Source organism: Bidens hawaiensis, unplaced genomic scaffold, assembly GCF_021521415.1.
Source record: "Bidens hawaiensis isolate Kalapana, Puna unplaced genomic scaffold, B.hawaiensis_p1.1 tig00003022_1, whole genome shotgun sequence".
Taxonomy (NCBI): domain Eukaryota; kingdom Viridiplantae; phylum Streptophyta; class Magnoliopsida; order Asterales; family Asteraceae; genus Bidens; species Bidens hawaiensis.
The window spans coordinates 1,633,691-1,645,643 of record NW_027491163.1 but is presented as its reverse complement, the minus strand read 5'-3'; the positions used below and the strand labels follow the sequence as shown (position 1 = coordinate 1,645,643).

At 37.7% G+C, this 11,953-nt stretch overlaps 2 protein-coding genes across 2 annotated transcripts; both read right to left on the bottom strand.

Annotated features, from left to right (window-relative positions):
• Nucleotides 1-433: 433 nt before the first annotated feature.
• On the bottom strand, nucleotides 434-3,935 carry LOC143622091 (protein SIEVE ELEMENT OCCLUSION B-like). Its single transcript, XM_077093332.1, has 7 exons — nucleotides 3,143-3,935; nucleotides 2,942-3,046; nucleotides 2,425-2,873; nucleotides 2,235-2,350; nucleotides 2,003-2,145; nucleotides 1,422-1,913; nucleotides 434-1,313 (listed from the first exon to the last, which is right to left on the bottom strand). The coding sequence occupies exons 1-7, from the start codon at nucleotides 3,362-3,364 to the stop codon at nucleotides 774-776; spliced, it is 2,067 nt and encodes a 688-aa protein (XP_076949447.1). The 5' UTR covers nucleotides 3,365-3,935; the 3' UTR covers nucleotides 434-773.
• Nucleotides 3,936-6,387: 2,452 nt separating this feature from the next.
• Nucleotides 6,388-6,939, bottom strand: LOC143622116 (uncharacterized). The gene has a single exon (XM_077093355.1). The coding sequence runs from the start codon at nucleotides 6,937-6,939 to the stop codon at nucleotides 6,388-6,390; it is 552 nt and encodes a 183-aa protein (XP_076949470.1).
• Nucleotides 6,940-11,953: the final 5,014 nt, after the last annotated feature.

The following is an 11,953-nucleotide window of genomic DNA, read 5'->3' as shown; positions in this document are numbered from 1 at the left end:
CGACCTTTTTATATATATAACTTTTTAGAAATAATATATTGTATAAACGTCCCCGTAGGAACATGTTAATGGTATAGTGGTGCAATCTCTAAAACTATAACCAAGTGGTTGTGGCTACTTTTTTTAAAACATGTTTTTTTTCAAACATTTGATCACAAGTAATGGCATCTTCAAGATTTGATCACAACTAAGGCTTTTTCCATTGCTATTGCCGATTTGGTGTTGGAGGTGTAGACGTGTTAGATGTGCAGAGAAGGAATGTAAGAGAATCTCGGAAAAAGTAAAGGTGTCGCTGATGGTAATGGCGATTTCTACCAAAAAGGTGACTGGTGCTACAACCATTGGCGATTTTTGCCAAAAAGAAAGTGTATTGCCGGTCCGATTGGACTATAACATACAACTATATACCTTTTACTTAACATTATTTACTAGTGTTCAAATACCAAAAGATATAGTGTACAAATCAAGCTGGATGACTGCAATTCTGTTTATTTCTTCGCTTTTTCGATTCAGAATATAATGATACAAAGGAACGGTATTATGGTAGGCAATAGGAAGCTCGTTAACGATCATACAAAGTGAAACAACAAAGATACAACACTCATTTATTTAAGCATTCAGACCATCTAAGGCCAGAAACAGCATGCTTGGTAGTTGTGTGTAGATGGGGCTCAATAAGGTTCAAGAAGGCCAGTTTGATCATGGCAACAAAGGAAAGCAATGTATTTCTCCATGAGGAGATGGCACTCGGGGCACCTCATCCCTTCTGGGATTCAACCAGCAGCAATCGGAAACTCAAACCGGCAGCATTTATTTGCTGCGACATGCAGCTTGTCATGGTAGTCTTTAAACGACAAATCAAAACCCTTTGACCGGGTATCTTCTTTCCACATGTCGAAATCAGATAATGTTTGCATTATGGTGGATCCGTGTCCGATGGTCAGAATCTTTGATCCTCTACAAAACAAAGCCCACGAACCATCCTTGTCATAACTGAGCAGTTTCTTGATCTGTTGCATCATGGGGTCTAGATCATCAGCCTTTTTTAACTGAATCTTGGAGTACAACATGCTCTCTAACCGCGCCCAGAAGAACCACATCAAGGTAGTTTCTTGCCAGCAGTAGCTAAGTTTCTCCACACTTATGGTAGCCAACGCGCGATGCGCACTTTCTTTTTTCTTGCTTTTTCCAACATACGCCATCTCCAAGGGGATGCCTGCAGCAGTTGCCACAGCTCGTGCAGTGGTCGTGAATTTGCAGATCCACTCAACATCATCGCCTCCATACAAGAATATATACTTGTCTTGTGTTACCTGCAAAATGTATTATTACACATTTACACAAAACCAGTCATCATAAAAAATATTATATTTATTACTTATTAGACAAAAAAGGAGTAGTTGGAAATTGGAAGAACTGACCCAATTGAGTATGTTGGGGTCCATGCCACTTACAAGCAACTCTAGCCTCCAAGTCTCATCCTTCCACAACAGTTCTTCTTTACTGCTGGTGAAAGGGAAGGCATTGCTCCCCCAAATCCACATCATGTGCATGGCATTGGGGCTCAACTCTCTTCCCTGTGTGTCCAACACTACTAGGATAGGCTTGTTCCGAAAGTGCCACCTGTCTCCAATTGACTTGACAACCGCGCTGTCGACGATTGAAGGGTGGTACACAGAATACCATGGCATTTTGTTTCTCATCTCCTCAACTTTCACGTCCATTGCATTGGTGTATTGTGGAGATGGATCCACAATTGGCATCCACACAATCTCATACGGACCATCCGTCCGTGTTCCATGAGAACGAGACTCGCTGTAAATTTCCTCAAGAATTGACAGCTCTTCATGGGACATATCTAGCCCTGATATCAGCAGCAATACATTCCTCCTCCTAAGGACTTCCAGACTAACCTGTTATGTGGTCAGTTTAGCTTGGTTTAATGACAATATAAGTGTGTGTAAATTTAAATTTGGCGGATAATGTTGTAACTACACTATACCCTCTTTTTGGAAGAGCCATCAAAGAGTGGTTGTACATCATTCCTTGGATTAATCAAGACTTTAAGGATTTTCATATTATCAATATGGACTGTTTCAAAGAGGTGATTGAAAGACCTCCTGAATTCAACCTCTTTCTTCTCTCCTGCATCAATCAAACAAAAGAATACCTGTAAGGTCGTAACAAACAGTTTACACTCGTTCAATCGTTTATTATACGTTTAACTAACATACCAACAATACGGCGACAGTTTTCCAGTTGTTGCCTGAGAAACTCGTGGATGTGATTGATCTTTAGAGTTAAGGTGGATAGTTCCCATGATTGCAATTCAGTAGATGAAATCCCATACCTGAAATTACCATCTTTATAACTGAAAATGAAAAACAAATGTGATTTAGGTAAAGGAATATAAGATTTATTTACTCATGGCCCATGCTGGTCAAGCTAACAACTTGCGTGGCACACGCGATGATGCCTCTGATGTTCCAGTAAGCAGCGGTAGGAATGGTGTTTATTGCTGATGCCATGACAGGCATATCAGGAGTTACATACATAGACGGAAGACCCTTGAATTCAACTATGCAATGAGTAAGTTCAAGAATGGAGAGAATGAGTTTTTGAAGGGAATCAAATCGCGGTTTCAGTGGAGCCGAATGCTCCATGATAGCTGGAACTTGTTTAAGGATTGCCATAGATTTAGCAAGTTGGTTTGACGAGTAAATTTGAGCTAGCAACCAAAACTCTCCATAGTTGAGAGCAAAAGCCGCTAGAGTTAGCACCATCTTTGCATCCCAGTGAAAGTTTCCCATGGAGTGGAAAAGTGCGAGGGCTGTGGCGTGCCCGTCCCCACCCGTTAAGCACCTTAAAGCCATCTGAAAAATCAAAAATAGATTTTGATCATATAGATATTAGGATGTGCATTCGGTTTTTGAGATAGTACCTCGCTTGCAAGTTTGTCGATTATATGAGACAGTGAATTGAGCATGAGCACAACATTGGTCTGATGGGATTTATGATCTGGTTTTTCCCCATCTGTATGTACATCCTACACCAAAAATATAAGAACCACATAGTTCAACACAAGATGTATATAACATATGCACGATGACGTCAAATATAATATTAAACGAACAAACAATACCAATTCAACATGATCAGCATTGATGGTGGAATGTTTGAGGATATCTTGTATGACAAGTAGAAGAGGTTTGACATCAACATCAGTGCCATCAGGGAGATGGGTGTCAATAACTTGTCTCATGATCACATTGTCATCTGATGCAGTGAAGATTGAGTTTCCCTCGTTTGCGCTCAGCTTCTTCTGCATTGGGCCCGCCATCTGGTGCACCACCGGGTTATTCATTTTCTAGTTAAGTGGATAACTTGCAAGACTCGTGAGCTGCTGTGCAACCGGTTGCTGTTGAGGCTGCTGCTGGTGATGTTCTTGCTGGTGAACTGGACTGGTTGCCGAAGTTGTCCCTGTTGAGGCCTTCTTTTCGAAGGTAAGCGCTGGTATGCCCTTCTTAAACTTGGACAACGAGGCGTCCATTTTTATTTTATGTAGAATATTATAGAGAGTAACTTGTTTGGTTATGTTCTGTTGGGGGGTAACCTTGTGGGCTTTATATACTCATTAATAAAGGAATAAAGTGATTGGTCTCCTTAATGAATCATCTTCCTTGCTTCGGTTAGTAAATCACAACATATGTTTTTACTTTTGTCATTTGGAGAACAAGAATCTCCATGCAACAAGATTCATATATGTGACTGAATAGTGCGAGTCATACGCTAACTGTAGTTTTCCTTTGGGTGAATCAACCGGTTTGGATACTGAATACAAAGCTGCATACATCTGATAGCAGGATACATAAGTAAAGTAAATCATGTTAGTAGAAAATATGCTGTTTTGTGTGGGGGTGTGGGATTATTCTTTGTTCTTTTCACCTTTTGCTTTAGAAAACTAGAAAACGTAAACTTATTCTTTGCTTCTGTACTAATTGCTTTTGCAGAGCTGTAACTATTTCCATAATTCATGTTTTCTGAACTTATATATTAAGTTTTATGAAATTATTTGGCTTGAATACTATGATTATATCTAATTTGAAAATACTTATCGTGTCATCTAGTTTTAATTTTATTTAAATAAGTTAATATTCAAAGGTTAATTATTTATAAAATCACTTTTATATTTCTATTCACAATAACATGAAGTAACTTTACTTATTCATATATTTTTAAATTAATAATACTTGTAATTTGATAAAAACTCAATTTTGATTTAACTTTTTGTAAGCTTCAATTTAAAAATTCATCTTTTATACAGTTACATATGATCCATAATTTTAAATTCTTTTTAACTTGACTCAAATTTAATTAACACATTAGTAATTACATTGGCTCAAGAAAGCTTGTTGTGGTTTGAAAACATGTAGGGGTGTATGGTCGTTCAACTCAGTGAGCTCTAATTTTAAAGTTCGTGCTCGACTAACACTATAAGAAAACAGTACTTTCACCAATGGAATTTTTTCTAACGGATTCAACCGTCGGAATCTTCCAGCATATTTCCTACGGATTTCGTCGAAAATCAATTCTTACCTTTTTTCATTTCATTTTTAATTATCTGTCGTCGATAATCCGTCACAAATATCCCAACACCTTAAAATCCATATTAATCCTATAGAGTCTGGTTGGTATGGGGTAATGGAATGGGTGAGAGAATGGAAATGATAATGTAATGAAGTAGATCATTACCATTCTATTGAGATGTTTGGTTACCGGCTAGAAAAGGCCGGAATAAAAAAAAAATGATAGTGAGTCGCGGTGGGTGGTGGTGGTAGGCGGCGAGCAGTAAATCAGTAATGGTGGTGGTGGATAGTGGCGATGGTGGCGATGGGCATGAGCAGGGAGTGATGGTTGCGGCGATGGGTAGATAGGTGGTGGAGTTGCGGCGGGCGGTGGCAGTGGTGGGCGGAAGGAGCGATGGTTAATGGTGGTGGCGGTGGTGGACGGCGCTAGTAGGTGGTGGTGGTGGTGGTTAGTGGCGGAGCTTTCATAAGGCTCCGGGTTCACCTGAACCCATTCTATTTTCGGTTTTATTTAAAGCGTATAGTAGTGTATTAACGAACGAACCCATTCGTTTTTGGCGACCGAACCCATTAATTAAGAAACGAAAAGTAAAGAAAGCATATTGGAAATGCTTCTGGTGGACGGAAGGAACATCAATGGCGAAATTGCAAATGTCTATTTGCTGAAGAAGAAACAAAGTAGGTAATTTATTATTTTAGGTTAAGTAGATTTTAAAGGTACCTAATACCTATACGGGGAAAGTGAGTATGAGCTGATAGGCATCTAAACTTAGATGTGAAATCCTCCCAAAACTATGTAGTTTTAATTCAAATCAATTAAAATTGAATTTTATGTATTATATTCCTATTTTTTCCCCCTTAATCTCTCAATTCTCACCCCCAAATTGTTATCCATTACAGATCGATACATCCCTGCACTATTATTCATAATTCCTTAATAATCATCCTTAGTTCTAAAAATCTAAGCACCATACAATCTATTGCAATCTAATCCCCAAATCCTCGATTCTTGCTTTCCACCTGTAATGGCGATGAGAATTTAATGGAGAGAAATCAGAAATATAACATATAACTAATAACATATAACTAATACTGTAATCATTTCTAGAGTTAAAGGTTATTTTTTAATTTTTAAATTTTAATATAATTAGCGTTTCTTTTATTTAAATTTAACTACATGTATTGCAAATTCCGACTCACACATCTTATCTTCCATTTCTTTCTCAACACACAAAAAAATCAATGAGTCTCGATTTGAAGATTTAGTGACCCGATTTGAGGAAAAATGCATGAGTGACCTAATTAGAACACTTTTAAAACTTGGTTACTATTCTATGAGATATTCCCAAAAATATATAAGTGATTAACTTAATAAAAAAAATAGAAAGACTCTTATATGTTAACTTAAAATGTAAAAGGTGAACACAAAATAAATGTAGTACACTAGTTTAGTAAATAGTTTTTAAATAACACTAAAATGGTAAATAATTTTTCCACCAATAGTATTTTGGGAAAACACTTTTTTATTTTTATTTTTGGAACGACCAACAAAGATTAATATATTAAAACCAGCAAGAAGCTAGAAAAAAACAACACCAAAGTACCAAACAAGAAAGAACGCCCATAAATAAAGCACCCAACTTTACACTTTAAACTGACACCAATTTTCGCAAGTAAGACTCCTCATCTTACCCTTATTTTTGACCCAAAGGAACCCCAAAACTTTTATTTCCTCCATCAAGCCCGATAGATATATGGGGACCCCGTCATGAAAAAGGCCATTCCTTTTCTTTCACAAGCATCACGTCGCTATTAGACAAACCGCTTGAAAAACTTTAGCTTTGTCCTTAGAAAATTCCGAGAACTTGTGAAGCTCCAACAAATCCCGAAAACTAAACAACAAAAATGTAGGCACTTTACACCAAAGTGAGATTACGCTCCACAATGATTGAGCAAAACCACACGAAATAAAGATGTGTTCCACTGACTCTTCTAAATCACTACAAATTGGGCACACAATCGAACTAACCGGGATATTCCTTTTTATTAAAGTATCCCGAGTTGAGAGCCGGCCAAGGGCGGCCCACCACGCCACAAACGAAACCTTCCTCGGAACCAACCGATTCCACTCAAACACAAACCCGGGCTCAGAATAAGCGTTCCGGGAGATCTTTTCTTTGAAATTTGGAACCGAGAATCCACCGACTTCATCTCCTAACCAAACCACTTTATCATCCCCATGTCTCAACTTAACTCCTTGGCATAATTGAAGTAAGCCTCTAAACTCCTCAACCTCCGCAATTCCGATCGGCTCGCGACACCAATCCCAATTCCCAGATATCCATTCGTCCATCATAAACAACCTGTCTACCACCTTGCATGCTTTATTTTTTTCAATTAAAAACAAGTTAGGGAATTGTACACACGGAGGAGTCGGACCAAGCCACCAATCTAACCAAAACCAAGTTTGTCTTCGTTCTCTAACCTCGTTCCGGAAGTTGTTCTTCAAATTAATCCCCGCCTCCCATAGATGCGAATCAATTTTTATGATATTCTTCCATGGGCACAGTCTCGAGAGTTTAGCCAGAAATGGCGACCAAGGCCTCGACGTATGATGAACAGCCCATATAACCCTCCACCACAACTTACCCTTTTCATTTTTTAACCCCACCACCATTTAGCAAGCAACGACACATTTACATCTCGTAAGCAACCAAGGCCGAGACCCCCGTATTCGATAGAAGCCGTAACCTTATCCCACGCAACCCAATTCAATTTCACTTTTTCTTCCGATCCTCCCCAAAAGAACAATCTCGTTAACCTTTCGAGCTTTTTGACAACCCCTTCGGGGGCTTTAAACAACGAGAAATAGTAAACTGGCAAAGAATTCAAGACCGACTTAATTACCGTAACACGGCCCCCAAAAGAGAGTTGTTTTGCCTTCCAACGAGAAAACCTCCTACGAAACACGTCAACCACCGGATCCCAAGCAATAATACCATTCATGTTTTACCAACTTGAAGACCATGGTGAATAAAAGTGAACTCACCAACCCTGCATCTAAAAACTTCTGCCAAATCCGCCTTCTCACTATCACTTACCTCTGAACCGAAAACACAACTTTTTGACAAATTTATCCCTAGGCCCGAAATGAGAAAAAGGCGCCTCAAAATTCTGCTCAAATTTAACGCGTTAGCCGTGCTCCACTCCCCCAAAAATATCACATCATCCGCGTATAATAGTTCGGAGAGAACCAGGCCCTCCGACCCACATTTTAATCCCCGAAACAGCCCCTTGTTTAACGCACACTTCATCAGACTCGTAAGCACTTCCATAGCAATTACAAAAAGAAACGGCGATAACGGGTCCCCCTGCCTCAGACCCCGAGTACAATGGAACTCCCGGGTCGGAGAGCTGTTTACCAACACCGAGGCCCGACTCGTTGATAAAATCGCCGCCACCCATCTGCGTCACCGACTCGGGAAATTCATTTGTTCCAAAACTGAATCTAAAAAGGTCCAGCTCACTGAGTCATAAGCCTTTTCAATGTCAACTCACCGACTCAGAGAGCCTTTTTTATTTTCATTCAAAAGAAAAAAAACTAGAGTAAAATGCCAAAATCATCCCTAAGGTTTGGTCAGATATGCGACTTTTGTCCAAAATTTTTTTATGCTGGTGTACCATTGACGTTTCTCACTTTTTGCCAACAACGTCCAAATTGCCAACGCTGTTAGATTTTTAATCTTAAGTCAATGGTAAAATGGTCATTTTAATTTATTTAGTATTATAGCATAATTAGGCATAATTGAATAACCATCAAACCATCTGCTATGGGGTGCGGAAGAGGGAGGAAATGGGTGCCGAATGGAGAGGAACACCACCGGGAGGCGCGGAGGGGGGGGGGGGGGGGCGGGGGGGGGGGGGGGGGGGGGGGGCTGATGTGCTAAAAGTAGTTATATAAAAACACGCTAATCTAGACACTAAATAATAAATTCTAAACTCTTAACTTAACTAAAACTACTAATCGGCAAGTGAACCGGTCGACTCTAGTACAAGTAAGTCCTGATATCGAACCCACGAGACTCTTTTAATTACGTAAATTAGCTAAATTAGACTTAACTATAGACACGACTATTTATTTATATTATTTTGGGGGGTTTTACTAAAATACTAATTTTAAACTAATTAAAAGTAATTAATAAAACTAGACACGGTCTAACTTAGGACTAGGATTTATTTCAGATGATGACAAACAACCACCTAGGCTAGAATCTCTAATGCATCAATTATCAAATAGTAGGAAAATGCTAAGTTATAGAACCGGGATCTTAAAATAGTCACTTAAAGAAAACCCGAACATGACTCCTGACCCTTCTCAAGAAGACACCTACGGATATCAATTAAGTTCTTAAAAATACCAGTTTAATTAAACTCCCTTACGGTCGCTAACTTATTTTATGACAAGTACCTCCATACGAAATCCTACCTTACAGCGCGGAAATCAAAGATAGTTTAAAGCATTCACTCGACTAAATAAACAAGGCTGAAAAATCAAACTTAGACGGACCCCTTACGAAGAACTAAATCTAGCAATCTTAAACAACCAAGACTTATCATATAATCTACCGCCTTACAGCTATTTAGATTAGCAGCACACTTAGGTCTATTTGATCTATTAATATTGTTCCTATGGTTTTATTGCAAATCAACCACAAACTAGTCCAAAACACACAGTAGATGACGTAACAGAATCCTATCATATGACAGACAATCACCAAGGAAACTGTGAAACAATAAAGCGCGTCAAACAATCCTAAGCACACATATGCATCGAACGAATAACAAGAAACCTCTTACTTAATCATAAACCATAACAAAAGCAAAGTCCAAACTAAAATCCAATATCAACAAAAGTTCATCATAAACCTAGGTGGCTTAGGGGTTTAGCCAACAACCATACTCAAGAACAAAACAAATAAATAATGTTCAAAAACTGAATTCATAAAAAAACAATAAAATCAAACCGAATAATAATAATGTTTGGATGAGTAGGTGTTGAACCTAGACGCTCTCTGCTCGAACCAGTGGCTTTCTTTCTCTTTCTCTCCTTTTGCGTCACCCCCTCTCTTGTTAATATTCTTTTTGGCGCCAACAAGGGGGTCCAAATCTGCCTCTTAATCGGTGTCTGACTTCTCTGTCGACTCCACCCCCCAAAATGGGACCTGCTCATGACCTAGCCAGCTGCTTCCTTTTATAATTTATGTGGTGATGTCCAGCCCAAAGCCTCAAGCCCGTTTAATTTTTATGAACATACTGCATTGTATTTCATATAACAAATTATCACTTATTACTTTAATATATTAATATAATCTAATTGTATCATATGCATACGTTACTTTTTCTTTTTAACTTTACCACATTCTTTTCTTTTTTTCTTTTTATTAACTTTTTTAATTTAAATACTATATATAATAGTTAATACCTTATAATAATAATAATAAGTAATATATAACATATACACGACCCTTCATTCATCGGTCTCAAGTTTAGTAAAAGTGTTTCAATTTAGCTCATAGTCTCTAAAAACCATTAAACTCGCATGTGAGTCAAATATTAATAATATTCAATAAAAACTTGGTTCAAAATCACTTAAAATTATAGAGAATATTTATATAATAATATGTATAAATGAGAGCACATCAAATATCCCCGCACTTAAACCTTTTTCGTCCCTGAAAAAGCATTTTGCAATGGAATCATAATTGCAAAACTGATTTTCAAAACAGTTAGGTTACTTTAATTAATAATCGAAAAACGCAAAAACCGCGATTGCTAATTTTGTTGTCCACTTAAACCCAGCCACCAACCTATCAAGCCCCCATCATATTCAGTGATTAAGTTTATGTGATATAAAAAACCTATGGGTCTCACACCTTTGGAGTTAAGATCCAACTACCCCATCTCAATCATAGTAAAGACAATTAAAAATAATTGAGTTGAAGCAAACTGGTTCAACATATCACCGTAAGATAACAACCCCTTAATGGTAAGAAGAAAATGCACTTAGATAAATTTAATGGATGATAGGTCAAGTGAGGTCGTACGACATTCCCTAAATATTATTGGACTTTGTCCTATATATGCCCTAAGAAAATATTTATTGACTAAAAACTTTCGAGTCCCAATAGTGTATCCTCAGAGTCGCCATCCCCTTGGTAACACGTAAACTCTCAGTATCGTCTAGTATGTGCACTTTGGCCTCTTTTTCTATTTTTGAGAATGCTTCTTTGACATTTTTCATTACATAAATTTTCACACCTTTTCTTTTATTTATTTATTTTTTCTTTATTATTATTATTATTTTTATTATGCACTTAGGCATCTTTTACTTAAAAATATATAACTAAAGACTAAAGCTCGTATAAAATTGGACATTTGCGGGCGCCACCACTCTTTATTTATTTTCATAAAACGGAGTGGTGTGCTAATTTTAAAGTGCATTTAATTCTCAGCAGCTCAGGGTAATCAACTTATGGTAATACTCCCTATGCCTTATCGAATTTCAGCTTCACTATCCCCCTTAGGATGAGAACCGACAAAAAATCTAAGATTAATTAGGTTTATTAAGAATATGCAACGGGAAACCTTTCAAGACTAGTTGGGCCTACCGACACATCCCAAGCTTAGTACATTTTCCTTTATATTATCTCATATATATTAGTAGTTTGAAAAACCAAATTTCGATTATACTATCATTTTCCATTATATTGCAAAAAATATTCCTTAAATTATTGGGACCATTTTGAAAAAAAATAGGCTTTTTTTCTTTTTTTTTAATTTTTATTTTTTTTTTTCATATTTTTGTTTTTGCCGAAAAACATCAATTTCCCATCCCCACACTTAAATTTCACATTGTCCTCAATGTGAGAAAAAGGAAATTACCAATAAAATTATGCAAAAACTAAAAATGAATTAATGAATTGGAGCAGACTCCCCTGGTAAACAGACGATATGCCTCGTGAGTCGTATTCCGTGCTCTCCAATTCTAACGCGATCAGCAAACTATCTTCAAATAACTCATCTTTCACGACCAAAAACAACAATCCCGAAGCAAGTGGCATCCCCACACTTGTTTAAAACCATAGCTCATCAAACATCTCATAAGCAACCCGGGTTGCCTCCCGGGAAGCGCTAAGTTTACAAAAGAGTCTTCAGCCGGACTCGTTCCAGAAACCTCAATCAGGAGGTTTCTCCTTTATCCTCTTCCCATCAGTGCTCTTCAACACTCTCCTTTTACAACTAGTTAAGAAGAAACTAGTTACCAAACTCATGTGGGCACAAAATAAGCATTTAGCTTAATCACCCAA